A 13,193-nucleotide genomic window follows, 5' to 3' on the forward strand; every position below is an offset into this window, starting at 1 on the left:
CACACGCACCCACAGGGCCCTCATCAGCCTTGTGTTCAGTGCTCCCTCGACAGGCTCCCGGGGGAAACTCAGACTCGGACTCAGTGCGACTTTCATAGAAGTCTGCTATTGCCAAGACGAGACGCAGCCTATTTAAGACGATCACATGATTCCACTGGGAGTCAAAATGGTCCGCGGGGGTCACTGGGTAGAGAGAGAGAGGGAGAGGGAGAGGCAGAGTGAGCGTGTGTGAGACAGAGAGAGAGAGGAGAGAGAGAGACGTTAGATACTGGTCGCACTGTCTGAGTGGAATAAAGGAAAATGACTTGCCGGGAGAAAGAGCTTGAGTTCATGCGATTTGCCGCCTTGGGATACTGCGGTTGGAAATGAATGGAGACCAATGTGGCACAGTTGAAGGAGCCCGCATCTGAAAGTCGTTGATGCTTCATTCATCACAAGTCCCACAGAACTGCTGCGGCTGCTGGACTGCTTTATTTAAAGTGGCTGTGTGATATAGGCTTCAGTTTTTTTCTTTGCTTTTTGTTTCTTTTCTTTTCTTTTTTTTTTTTTTTGTGGGTAAAGGTGATCCACAAACATGACTTTCTTACGGATTTGTGCAGAGTGGAAAAACTGGACGCTGCTCGTTTTCCATCTCCTTTGTCTTTTCACAGTTGGCAAAGTAAGTGAGTTGCATTATCTCCGCTGCGCCTGTACGCACATGCATGCAGAGCTCACAAAGTCGTCAACACTTCACATGACAAGGTGTCGAGTTGGGCTCATTTTCCGTGATCGGCTGCAGGATACACTGTCTCATTTGCATTTCCTTTCTTACAGAGCTTGCTTTCGAATAAAGGTGCTGACAGTGCAGAATCTCATCGGGAGGAGTCGGCTTTACTCCGATTTCTCAATTTACCTCAGCATACAGGTATGTTGTCTCGCAGATTTCAGCAAGGCTTCTGCGACTGTCATTAAAGTTTTTTTTATGTAGGAGAGTGCATTTTGGTACGCTGGTTCACCGTACATTAAGGGAAAAAACATGAAGAAAAGCCATATACTGCATCCCTCAAACGGCCAACAGCATCAAACAGCTCTCACCTGCGCTGCGAGTTGCCTCTCTTCACCGCTGGGGGGCGACCTGCACCCTGACACAGAGCCATCAGTATCTGCTGCAGCAGCAGTGGAGCTCAAACTGGGTTTCACGGTAAAACGAGGAAAAGTTTGTTTTAGAAGTAGATAAGTTCCACAAATCAAAAGTTCACAAAATGAACTTTTGATTTGTGGAGGCCTCAGATAATAAGCAGTTAAAAGAAAAGTATCAGTGTGTGGCATTCATTTAATTACTGAATAACACAATGAAAATGCCCCCCATATTTTTTACACTTAGATTGTTATAAGACACTGAGAAGTCAGACCTAAAAGAAGAAGCACTCATGCCTGTTTTAGCTGCTCAGTCTGCTCAGTAATTAGTGCAAGCAGGAAGTGCAAGACTTTCATCTGTTCTTTGTTTTGTGGATCTAACCCCATGTGGTGTGCTGAGTCAGCAGCTGCTTTGGCTGTGCATTCTTCTTCAGATCTTTTGGGTTTTTTTGTTTTTTTGTTTTTTTTAGTTACCATGAAAAGCAGACACAAACAAATAAACAAAAATCAAAACTCCTTTCTCTGGGTACATGTGGAGATGATCTGAAAGAAAGGTGAGGGGAAGCCCTTATCTCTGTTTCACATCATCCCTCAGTCGATGCTTTAACAACTACTGCTCAGTTAATGTGTTTAACATTCATACGGCCGTGTTAGAGTGGGTGAGGGAAGAGTTCACATGTTCAAACCTTTGTTACATTTAAACCAAGGCACCCATTGGTTAGAGCCCCTATCAGTACTAATGGCACTCAGGAGCTACTAAACCAACAAACTAACCACTGCAGGATCTTGTCTCAGTTTCTTAGCCCGTCAGATATCAAGTGTGTGTGTGTGTGAGTGTGCACTCCGTTCCTGCAGACTCTTTTGTTTGTATACTGTCAGACATGGGTCACTGCAGCTGGTTTTTTAGTTAGGACGATACAAACACAGTTAAGTGTAAATGTGTGTGTGTGTTGGGGGAGGTGGACAGAGTGACAAAGACAGAGAAGACCATTTTCTGGTTTTGCCTGAGTGCTTTGGTGTCTGCACAGAAAAGGCTTGAGACTTCAAGTATGTGTTTTTCTCTTTGCAGTCCTGTAGCTCCCTGGTTAGATCACAGTTGCAACATTGCAAGGGTTGGAGGTTTGCTTTCCACTGTGACCAGTCATGCTAAAACACATGCACTCATGGTAATGCATGGTGCTTTAAATAAAATGCATCCACTAACGAGCATGTGTAATACTGAGCATAGGGGCTTTAAAGTCAGCCTACCCAAAATGCACCAAATAGCCAAGTTCAAACCTCAGGCATTCACACTGCCAGTGATGACACACTGTCTGTCACCCTGCGTGTTTCTCCCACTGACTGCCAAAACACTTCTGTCTCTGTGCTATATTTACTCATTATTCAGACTTGCTAAAGCAGGTCATACTGTACAGTAACTGACTCTGGCTCTTGTTGACTGTAAGTCCAAGGTTGCTGTTATTTCTGTGCACTTTTAACTGATAAAATGACCACAGGTCCATTTTCCCATGGCAAGACTGAACTCATTTGCATTGGCCAATACAACACTCTGTAATGTAGTTGTTTGCTTACTGGTTACTCATAGACCCAAAGTGTATCAAGAGCATAATGTTGGCTTAGAGTATCAGGCACTTTCTATTACTATGATCTCACCAGTTGCAACTAAAGTATGTGAAACCCATCACCACCAATTAGAGAAAAACAATTCTCAGTTTTAACACATTTTGCTGCGTTTTATACATTTTACACATCCAAAACCCTGCAATATATCCACAGCCTTAAAGACAATTAGGTGCTTCATTCCTAACACAGGAGGTCCTCCTTTAGTAGGTCAGCTAGTTCTTATTCAGAGGATGGACAGGATCTGCATTTACTGTCATGATTTCCTCTGGAAAACCAATTTTGGAGCAGCTCAAGGAGTCAGCTACTCTTTTGATTTGACCTTTGGAGGAAAGCAGGTTAGTTTCTGTGGCCACAGCAACATTAGACATTTAACTGGTATAAGAGGCCAGGCCTGCCTGTGACAGGCCACCGGCCCTCTTTACGACCCGCAGTTATCTAAGCCTGAGCTGTAGTAAAAACTGTAGTAAAACATTAGGTCAAACATGATTCACTCTTCACTGACCGGCCTGTGTTGGAATTGTCTAGAACCCTTCCTTTTCTTGTAACTCTTTCTTGACCCTGCCAGCAAAAGTATATGAGGCAGGTCAAGGAGAATTTACAAAGGAACGGAAAAGGTTGTAGTTTTCTCTTCGGTCCGTAATGCAGCCAAGGTAGCAGCTGACACAGCATGCAGAGTATCATTGCAAACGATGTTGACATATCAAATTAGTATGAACTGACTACAATGACCACAAGGACGATGTGTTTTATTTTTGCCAAGTTGCATCTAGAAAATATAGTCCATTACATTTGGCACCACAAGTTTCTCTCAGCATTATCTTCCACTATTTGATTCCATGAAGCTCCTATTTATCAAAGGAGTAGATTTTGTCTTTAAACGTGATGCTTTTCACCACCTAAATTATCACTCTCATTTTCTCTCTCCATCTTTTGTGGTTAAAAAATGATCTCCCAACTTTCTGTCTTTTTCTCTTCTCCCTTTCTCTCTAGAATATGAGATTGTATCTCCGTATGAGGTCAACCACCAAGGTACTTATATCTCTCATGAAGTTGCCCACCACCAGCGCAGAAGACAACGCAGATCCCTGACCCCAGATGCAGGCTCATCAAACACTGATGGCAGCAGTGAAACGGTCCACTTCCGGCTAAGTGGCTTGGGGCAGGACTTCCACATGGAGTTGAGGGAGGCCTCGGAGAGCCTGATTGCACCTGGCTTTACCATCCAGGTCCTGGGAAAGAACGGCACCAAGAGCCTGAGGGCCTACCACCAGGACGACCTCTGCTTTTACCAGGGGTCGCTGAGGTCGAGGGTCAACTCCTCAGTGGCACTGTCAACATGCACGGGGATGGTGAGTCTGAACGTGCACGTGTGGAGTCAGGTTGCAGGAGGGTTTGGATGAGAAGGAGGGAGTAGATGAGCTGGATCTGGGCTGGTGTCTGTGTTTGCATCAGTAAAATGGACTTCAGGGTCAGTTTGACAATTTGAAAGTTTGTCTCTTGGAAAATTTTATTTTAGTTTAGTTTTGGCAGCTTTAGATTGATCTACCAAGTGAATACTGTAGTTGCACTTACTGACCTAGAAGAAATAGTGAGCCTGGGAGCCAAATTTAAAAAATTTGGCTCATCCTGGGACCCCAATAAAATAAACACAGCATCATTGTTCTTGTTATGCTGAAAGCCAGAAAGGGAGAAAGAGAGAGGTCCATGACCCCTTTTGAATTTCAAGTGAAAATTTAGAAAACACTGAATTAGAGCAGAAATGTAGTAGAATTAGAAGTAGAAGTAGTAGAAGAATAGAAGTAAATGACTGAAAGCATAAATATATATACTTTAATTTGGGGTTTGAAGATATGAGACATGTGATGCCAATCAGAAACTAGAGATAAAGAAAAGAGTGAGAGGTAAAAGCAGGATGAAAGGAGGAGAAAGATTACAGCAGCCTGTAAATCTAGATAAAACCAGAGACCCTGTAAGACCCTGTCTTGTTTTGTGTTTTTTACACATACGCATTCATCAAACTGTTCTTTCAGTATGTTACTGTGGGGCTGCCTTTCTGGCCTGATCTGGTCATAAAATTAACTTCTACTGGACTTAAGTTGACTTGAAAACCCACTGACTAAGTTGGCAAGTTATGCAAACAAGTTTCTTCCCTCAGTCTGTCCTGTATCATTAGTTTTTGCTCATTCCATGTATATTGCACTTTTGCCTAAATCAGCTAATGAATAACTAATGAATGGAAAAGTCAAGTCTGCAGACACCACAGAATGCTTGGTGTAAAAGCCAGGAACATTTTAAAAACACATACATGTCAAATATGCCAAAACAATGTTTTTGTGGTATTTCATCTTCTTATTGAGCACACAGTATGCTGTTAGACAAGTTTTCATGGCCAACGCATGAAGTACAGGTCATAGATATAAATTCATATTTCATATTTTTCAAGCATGAGTGGCATCTTTTGCATTGATCTTAGCTGGTTCTCAACTCAAGAGCAATAGTCTTTGCTGATCTCACACAGCTGGCACCATAATCAGTGAACTGACTGTGTGCGAACTACAAAATACAGAAAATTTAATTGAACAGAATTGTATTTAAGGAAGGGCGGAGTGCTAGCAAGGGAATAGATGGCAACTAGGTAGCGGGCTAACTCTGCAATGTACGTAATGTTAATATTAGTGTCATATAATGTACTAAAAGCTACACATTTAATAAGCTGATATCCAATCCAAAACTGGACTAGCTCTGCACTTGCTCAGGTGGTGTTTGGGGTTAATTTTTGGGTTCCTTTCTGTCACTTTTCATGTATTACAGCCAACTTATACTGGATAAAAGTCAGTATTTTAATATGAGGGATAAAATTGCTGAATGGACAAATTCTAATTATTACCCTTGTGCTGTGGAGAAAGTTGGCCGAATTTCAATTCTTGCCTTGGTGGTCCTCCTGTACAGCATGAACATGAAGGAAACATTACTGTAAGAAAGACATTAAGTATGCCTAAATGAGGCACCTCCACCCTAAGACCTCAAGTGTTTTGCTAGCCCTCTTAGTAGTCTGGACTAGAGAACAAAGGACTTTATGAATACACATTAATCCTCAGTCTTGAACTCACATAAACACATATTATGTTAGAACTCTACAATTACTGGAGACAGAGGCAGCAACTGGGCAGAAGGCAGAGAAATGTGCGTAATGTTACTTATTAGAACTGAAGCATTAATGCAATCTTTAGGTTTCCAAGAAACAAATTGTGTCTCGAGCACATTCAAGCTTGTGGTCAGACAAGCTTTGCATCTGAAGGACCTTGCTAGAGCAAACATTAAATATGGGTACTGAAATTCAGTGGCTTTTCACAGTTTTAACCAAAACGAATGCCTTGAAAAACCACTTCAACTTGGATTTTTTGGCGTTTTTAATTATAATAAATTCCAGGCCTGACTTTGCTGGTTTGCTGTTTATATTTATCATTGTGAAAGACCACTGCCGTGCCTGAGAACTGCCCTCTAAAACAACAGACAGAGAATGGCACATCTCCAGGGATGCTTCCTCTTCTTTCTCTTCCGTGTGTGTGTGTGTGTGTGTGTGTGTGTGTGTGTGTGTGTGTGTGTGTGTGTGTGTGTGTGTGTGTGTGTGTGTGTGTGTGTGTGTGAGTGTGTGAATGTGCATGAGAGAGAGAGAGACCGACCGAGAGAGACAGAGAAAGGCCATGTGTGTGTACATGTCTGCATTTCAGACCAGATCCCAATAAAAGATTCAGCCAAAAGGTCCAGGGTTGTAGAGACTGTAAACGTGGTTCTCACGACTGAGGCCGGCTGAGATGGACTGGGTCAGTGAATCAATGGGAATCTGGCTTTTTCTGATGTGAAATGGGGAACTCCAAAGCTATATTAGCAGACAAAGGTATTTAGACGTCTGGGGAAAGTTAAAGATAGTTGGCATTTTTCAAAATGCCAAAATGTCTCTTATCAGACTCTGAGCTGCATATTTTATCAGTATAAGAATATTATCATATTTACAACCTGATCATGTACAGTATCAAGTCAGCCACTTAATATAAGATGAGTTTTTTACATTCATTCCCTTTGGATTTATTTATTTTTTCACTCCCCATTCATCTTTGGATATAGTGCAATACTTGAACTCATCTTCCTGTAGCACCAAACCCACTCAGCATTTGTTTTTTTTTTCCTTTATCATCTATTCTGTATGTGTGTGTGTGTTGCACTTATGTACACATACCCTTTCTGTGCTCCACGTTATATGCCTATGACTGGTTGAAACTTGGTAACAAAGTTCACAGGGGCACTTGAAACCTCATAAGGGACCTTGTGCTTTGGTCAGGTTCCTATTTGGCAGGCAATGGGTAAATATTGACTGGAGGAGCCCAGATCAATAGCTGTATCAGTAAAAGCACCTGGCCTCCAGCTGCAGCGTGGTACAACTTAGATGAAACCATTTCATCACACTTATTTGCTCTGTCATTGTTTGAGAAATTTTACCAGATAAGGCAGTTTAGGTCAGAACTGAACCTGACCTAGACATCAGATATAGCAGAACTTAGTATACTTCTGCATGCAGTGTGAATTGTTTTCTGCTTCACTCTGTTGTAATAAGTCTCAATTCAATTCTCTCCATCACCATCTTTTTTGGTGTAAAGATGGAAGTCATCCTCATTATAAAGGATTTAGTATTATTCAACTGCACTTAGATTGACATTCACAGCCTGTATGTTAGTGTCTTCTCAGGCTTTCTGATGGATGCAAAGAGAAAGATCAAGAAAGATAAGAGAGAAAGAGAGAGAGAGGTAGAAATGAAGGCAATAAGGGCCATTGTTTTCTCCCTGGCATTTTGAAGTGCTTAAAACCGCTTGTAAGGAGTGTTACATTGTAAAGCCTGTGTATAAGTTGCCTTTTTAACTCCCCTCTTCTGGCAGCCCATATAGTGGCTGGCCCCGCTTTGATGACAGTAGGGAGTTCAACCATAAAAATCTCTTACTTGCAGGCAAGGAATTGGTGGAATAAAAGAAGCAGGCCAGTCCCAGTGACTGCACTGTTCACCTGCCAAATTGTTTGAGACTGCACAGTGGAGTTACACACATGTGTAGGGGGAGACCATAAAACAGGTCCTCCTCTGTGTCGACTTTATGCTGTAGCGTAATCCGCTTTAGTCTGGCTTTTATGGGGGTGAGGGAGTTGAGGGGTGAGTAGAGTGACATGCAGGCAACTCTGATGCCATGAATCACAATTTTTCCCCCTATATATTATATCTTGTGGGATTTTTAGCTGTGCATGAAACATGGTTCTAAGGATGGCCATCTTGGTCTGTTGGTCCACCTTTGGTCCCAACCGAAATATCCCACCATCTCCTGAATGGATTGTTTCAAAATTTTGCACAGACATTCATAGTCCTGAGAAGATAAAGTCTGCAGACTTTCACAATCCCTTAGATTCTCATTTAGGACAATCCTTTTACTTTGTCCAGTACTTTGGTGTGACTAAATACTTGCAGACATTCCCGTCACCCTCAGCTGTACTTTGTGATTAGTGCTAATCAGAAAAAGGTAGCATAAACTAAGAAGGTGAACATGATAAAAAATTATGCCCCCTTAGCTTCAGTATGTTGGCATTGTTATTATGAGGCTGTTAGCACGCTGACATTAGTGCTGTACCAAAGTGCAGCCTCTCAGAACACCTAGCATGGCAGAGGACTCTTAGTCTTGTTAGCACAGGGACGTCAGGTGGTTCTGTAATCTAGTAAACATTAATCAGGGACATTACTAGCTCTGTTCCTATCTCTTTTTGCCTCTAAACGTACATTATTATCTCTGGCCTTCACATACATCTCTATCTGTTTGTCTAATCTAATTTTACCCAGACTTCTAATGCACACCTTTCTTTTGTACCAAAGGGAAATGCTACATGTCCTCCCACTACAAATCACTTGGGGGTCATGTGTTTTCCTCTTGTAAAAGGACGGGTGTGTTTCTTGCCTCAGGGCTCGTAGTAGTAGTAATAATAGAATGTTGCACACTCGTCCCACCTCTGGGATTTCCAAGAATATATGAGGGATGGTCTATTGATGTGATGGAGCTTTGAAAAGCTTGCAGTGTGGTCTTGGCAATTTCTTCTAATCAATTTTCAGCATAAAATACATCAAATGATTTTAAAGGACTGATACTAGTTTTATCCTTTGCTAACGTCATTCATGGTTTCCTCAGCTATAAAAAAGCAGATTTGGCACTGAGTCATGGGCATGTGTCTCTGAGACTGGAATTAAGTCAGTTTGTTAAATGGATATACCTCCAGTTTGTCTAGTGCGTTCTGGATCACAAGCCAACAGATGACAAAAGTACAGCTTGAAGCGAAATCGCTAATTGATTAAGAAGTGATGTCTAGTGCTGAAGTGTGGTGTCATTATGGTATCATTACCAATTTTCCAATAAGATCTATCAACACTGAGCCAAAGTTTGAATCCTTGAGCTGCTAGATGTTTATGCACCAAAGACAAGAAAGATATTTGTTCTATTGCTTTTATTGAAGAATATGTTGTTGTTGTTGGTTACAATACATAAAACCAGCAGTGATAATAAAGTAAATCTGGTTATTATTCTAAGGTACTGTATTAAATTTTCCAAAAACTCTTTAAAACTGAATTAAAACACATGCTTGAAACAAAAATATTATTTGGTCTCGATCCCATCAAGAAAGGCAAGTTAAACAGAGCTAGGCAGAAAGAAACAGAGAACCATATATTGCACACAGTCAGGTGCACCTTGTAATGCACTGAAAGCCCCCCCCCCAGTTCCGTTTTCCTACCATTTTTCTCGCACCCCCCAACCCCCCATTCCTGTCGCTGCTTGTCTGGATGCGTCTGACTCCAGAGAGTCCAGCTGTTTGCGCCCTCCCAAGTAGTGTTTCAGCACTTTATGACTGCTATTTGCACCTCGTAGAGCACAGTGTGTAATCTGATGACTTTGACTATTTAGGAAAGGGACTAGTGTGACCTAATCTCCGAACAGAGTGGCTCTCGTACACACACACACACTTTGAAGAAAATAGCAATACATGTTGTTTTGAATGAGGCTGTGCAGAGTTTACAGACTACAGACATTATAGGAAGATTATCTGTGGGATTTGCTCCCTGTTATGCTTAGGAAGAGAAAGACGATGCAAGTCATTGTACATACAGTGCACTGCTTATACACATGGATTTGGGTACAATTTCTAGTCTGGTTTCTGTCTACAAATAAAAACTTATTATATGCACTGCATATAAAATTTGGTTTTAGAACAACACAGACCAACACAAGTTTATCATTACAATGTCTACATCTGATTGAATATCGTAAGCACAGGGCAAAAAAAAAACAAAACAAAAAACATAAAGACAGAATTCATTAAACAATAAGGAGTATTGATTTGTCTTGAGGACAGACTTATGGTTCTTGTTATGGTGAAGCCACAAACACAAGCCATACCAGTTGCTCATCCCTAAATCTAAAAAGGGTTTTGAAAAGATTTTCATGTGAGGACCTTGCAAAAAAAGTACAAATCATGAAAACACTCAGTTTGACAACAACTTCAATAAGGAAGCTAAATTTGAGAAGATGATGGTTGTTATCTAATCTGAAGTTCCACAGACAGTTGTCATACTGCAGGGAAAGTGCAATCAATTATCATAGTCTACTTAGATTTCCTTACATACGGTACATGCCCACTGTACAGTGAGGAGAGTTGGTAATAGGCAGTTGAAAATAAGCATACACAGTCATCTCCATATATCATCTATTTTGCTGAGGGGCCATGGGATTGGACCTGAACCTGAAAATCTCCAGACCCTTATTTGGGAATATATGTCACACAGTAGATTTTGACATACATTATAATAGAACCAATATATCTCTTTTGCACCAATGTGATGACAACATAAACCCCAAAACCTCAGCAGCAGTGCTGAAAAAACAGTGCAGTCTGTATATAGAAACCATAGAATGTAACATATGCATGTGGTGCTGACAGGGAAGAGACAGGAGAGGCAGTCATAGAGTGAACATTGTCACCATGAAATACTGTCATAACTATCATGATGTTCATGCTTGTTGACGTGCCTCTAGTGGAAGTGGTAAAAAGACTTTGACTTAGGCTGCACCATTTTATAAAAATAGTACCTCTGCGTGATTCTGTTTTGATTTGTTTGCTGCATGGATGCAAACATATCTGTGCTCTCCCTCTTTTTAAGACAGAATGTCAGCCAGATTACCCTGTCAACCCCTGACTACTGTTTAATATATATCAGATCATGACAGTTTCTATAACAACTCCGAACTAAACAGTCCAGTCCACAGGCTTCAGGTGTAGACCCAATGATTGTCTCTTTCCATCATGGATTTCCTCTTTTTTTATCTATCCCATCTCCTTTTACTGCTTTTGGAAGGAGAAGGAGTCTGATGCTCCTTCCAATGAGGAGCATCAGACTCTCTCATGACAAAAACAACAAAAAGGAGAATTTCCTTTTATTCCTCTCATCCAAAATCTTCAGCTCTCTACTTTCAGGATCCGGATACCAAATCAGCAGAAACCCCCTAGCCACCTACTCAGACAGAATGAGTACTTAACATGAAGTTTTGAAGGTTGACAGGCAGCGCCGTTCAGGTCAGAGGCCTCACCGTGACTTGGAACCAAATTATGACAATCGTCTGTGATTACACAGCGCCGGGGCCGGTGCCATGCGGATGACGGGATCACGCACCAGTTGTCACAAGTGATTGTAAAGAAACGATCTTGGCCTGGGTTTTCTGGCAAGAACTGTTTCTTGACCAACTGGCAGGCAGGCCGCAGTAAAAGGTGGTAATGCATTAGCAAGCATCTCTCTCTTCTCTCTCTCTTTCTCTTTTTCTCAATAATTGATCCCCCACCCGCTCATTTCCCGAAGCAAATTGCTGTGTTGAATCATGGTCCATAGTCAGAATCAGATGCAACATTGTGTGGGATTCTCAGTGCAACCACGTTTGTAGCTTTTTGGGGGATTTTAACATAGAGACTAGAAATGACTGTGCTGGAAAGTTGCTGATGTAGCAAAACCTGCACACTGTCAGAGGACTTCATTATAAAGCGTACATAGTTTTTTTGTGTGAGTGGGCATTTTTAAAGGGTTTAAAAGATTGTAATCATCTCAGTAAGTACTGGGCCAAAAAGTGTGTTTCCGGTTGTAAATATGTCTCCATATATATTTTTGCGGCGCTGTTTGTGGTTTTCTTTTGTCTGTCAAACACCAGTTACTGTACGGTGGGAAATAATCATTATCCGACACAGAACCATCTGTAAACAGCAACTGCTCTACACTGGCTTGTGGTAAAGGCATAAAACTTAACAGTGGGATTTGAACAAGCGTTCCCGGCATTTCACGATGAAGCGCTGTGACATCTTAACACTTAAGGAGTTGTGTCCTTCAGGAGTATGCATGGATTTTAAATGTCTTTGTTCTCTTTTTGCTGTTAGATAATGCAAAATGTGAGTCATATTTTTTATGATATTTAAGTGACTATGCCAGTTTAGCTGCTGTGGAACAAATAATGCACAAATGCAACATGAATGCATGATAGCTTTCCCTGACACAGTACGTGATGAAAGCTGTAAACTGTACAGTCATTGTGGTCACAGCTGACACATCTGTATTGGCTTGTATTCATGTGTACTGAGTTCAGATTTCTCAAAGTCAGTGCATAATGCAGTCGCAGTCTTTTCCAAGAACTTTCTTCCACTAGTCCCCTGATCTGTGGTTAATAGGCTGGCAGAGGTGGAGGCCCGGGTTAGTAAATGATGATGAAATGGGGTAAATCAGGACTGAGAATCATTACAACATCAAAAACATCACCAATAGAGGTCTGCGTCTGCAAAATCACCATTAGAGACGGTCCTACTTACATGAACAGATGGATACACACAAATCTCTATTTGACATTTAGACATTTCGTTACACATAAATAATCTGTCTTCTCTCTCAGACTCTCACCCTTTATTGTCCCACACACACACACACACACATCCATCTCGTACTGTCTTGAGACTGTCACACATACACACTCATCCCAGGACAGCCACAGCCTCACCGCTGCCACTGTGTCAGACTGTTTCTGTCAGCCAGCAGAAAGGCGGTGGTGATGAAGGACCTCACACTCCACTCACAGCTCACAGTGAAAACACTAAAGGAGACTGTAGTCAATTAAATGTATTTTAGGGAAACTACTATTACTGCCAAGCGCAGTTACAGTCCAAACACTACGCGCCAGTTGACTGTCAACACAGATGTGGTGCGTGTTTGGAGAGACCGAGAGAGACAAAGAAAGAGGCAGAGAGCAAGAGAAAATAATCTCCAAGTGTTTGAGTCGGCTGTGTTGATAGAAGTTTATTGAAAATGGAATATGAAAGCTGAAAATGTCTCTGCCTCTCTCCCAGAG

The 13,193-nt window shown here is 41.5% G+C and overlaps 1 protein-coding gene across 1 annotated transcript in view; it reads left to right on the plus strand.

Moving 5' to 3' along the window:
* Nucleotides 1–574: 574 nt before the first annotated feature.
* The window catches only part of LOC121186097 (A disintegrin and metalloproteinase with thrombospondin motifs 16), a 51,236-nt gene continuing 38,617 nt past the window's right edge, over nucleotides 575–13,193 (plus strand). The window contains exons 1-3 of the mRNA XM_041044722.1: nucleotides 575–658; nucleotides 814–904; nucleotides 3,730–4,088. Of these exons, the coding sequence (XP_040900656.1) occupies nucleotides 575–658; nucleotides 814–904; nucleotides 3,730–4,088 (534 nt within the window). The remainder of the gene's footprint in view (nucleotides 659–813; nucleotides 905–3,729; nucleotides 4,089–13,193) is intronic.

Source organism: Toxotes jaculatrix, chromosome 8 (genome assembly GCF_017976425.1).
Source record: "Toxotes jaculatrix isolate fToxJac2 chromosome 8, fToxJac2.pri, whole genome shotgun sequence".
NCBI classification, from domain to species: domain Eukaryota; kingdom Metazoa; phylum Chordata; class Actinopteri; family Toxotidae; genus Toxotes; species Toxotes jaculatrix.